This window comes from Arachis ipaensis, chromosome B06, assembly GCF_000816755.2.
Source record: "Arachis ipaensis cultivar K30076 chromosome B06, Araip1.1, whole genome shotgun sequence".
Classification (NCBI taxonomy): Eukaryota; Viridiplantae; Streptophyta; class Magnoliopsida; order Fabales; family Fabaceae; genus Arachis; species Arachis ipaensis.
This window is the reverse complement of record NC_029790.2, coordinates 136,633,833-136,635,156: the sequence shown is the minus strand read 5'-3', so window position 1 is coordinate 136,635,156 and position 1,324 is coordinate 136,633,833. Positions and strand designations below refer to the sequence as shown.

At 26.1% G+C, this 1,324-nt stretch overlaps 1 protein-coding gene across 1 annotated transcript in view; it reads right to left on the bottom strand.

Annotated features, from left to right (window-relative positions):
* The window catches only part of LOC107648582 (type IV inositol polyphosphate 5-phosphatase 11), a 4,674-nt gene that overhangs the window by 962 nt on the left and 2,388 nt on the right, over window positions 1–1,324 (bottom strand). Inside the window, exons 6-7 of the mRNA XM_016352394.2 lie at window positions 706–896; window positions 282–419 (exon numbers count right to left, since the gene is read on the bottom strand). Of these exons, the coding sequence (XP_016207880.1) occupies window positions 282–419; window positions 706–896 (329 nt within the window). The remainder of the gene's footprint in view (window positions 1–281; window positions 420–705; window positions 897–1,324) is intronic.

Below are 1,324 nucleotides of genomic sequence, written 5' to 3'. Positions count from 1 at the left end.
TAATAAGAATAATAAAAAAAGAGGAGTACTAGGGGCAGTAATTTTTGTGTTTTGTAACCATCAATTAACTGTCAATAATGTTTTTAACGGTATAAAATCATTCATTTTTTTTATGGTTAAATGCTGACCAACTTTTTAAAAAATTGCTGCTCCGAGACTTTCCCATCATAAACATATGATCATAGCAATCTAGCTAGCTAATCAACCATATTAGTAGATGGCATAATAATGTTGTCATATGGAATTTAATTATACTAGAATAAGATGAATAATGAGATGACCTTGTAACTTGTATCATAGTTGCTACTTCCTTTGTTGTATTTATAAGTAGGCTTAAATGTCAATGTTCCCTCACAGAAGCCATTGAATATTTGTCCACGCCCAGCTTCTTGTAAAAGCTGATCTTTTCCATGCAGCCTCTGAAATGAAAAATAATTAAAAGGGACTAATAACTATTTTATTTTATTTGAAAAATATTATTTGTACACCAAAATCGGCCACTAAAATCAGCCATCAATATATTTATGTAAAAATATATGTGTAGTTTAATTTATTTTCAATATGTATTTATATTCCAAGATGTATTTTATATTGATGGTTGATTTTGATGACTGATTTTGGTCTACACGTAGCATAATCGATTTTATTTTTATTCATGGTAGCAATTTTGTTGTGTATTATATGATGCCTCTATAATATATATACCTGGTGAAGGTGATTGTTGATAAGATTTCTGGCTGGATAAGTATGAATGCCTTGAAGCCTGTAGTTTAAATCTCCTAACCAAATAGTAATATGTGATGGTCTTGAATATGGATTCCAATTCTTAGAGAATAGAGAGTGTGATATGTGCCTGCATTCACAATTTCTTTCCTCCACCTTGCTTGCATGAGCTTATGCAAATTTAAAATAATTAACACATTAGTATGTAATTATCCAATATATTTCAAAACATTTTTAAGAAAAGTTTATAATTAGAAATTAATATATGATGTTGTCTAAAATCACAACTTATATTAAAAGCTTAATTATATCATTATTTAAGTTTTGTATACTCATTCTTTTTTATATTGTAGTACCAAATTCACACATTATCTTTTTTTATAGTATAAATTTTATTATTTAATATTTTTGTCATGATATTATTTCTTCTAAACGTTTAAGTTAATAAAAAGAAACACATGAATGAATAATATTTTTAACATATTTTCTTGAGTAAAAGTTTCTTTTGAGTTTGTTTGTATTTTTTATAAATTTTTTTTCTCTTTTAACAATTTGTCTTATGCTAATTTTTTTTTAGAGATCAATAAAAATTACACTCTAG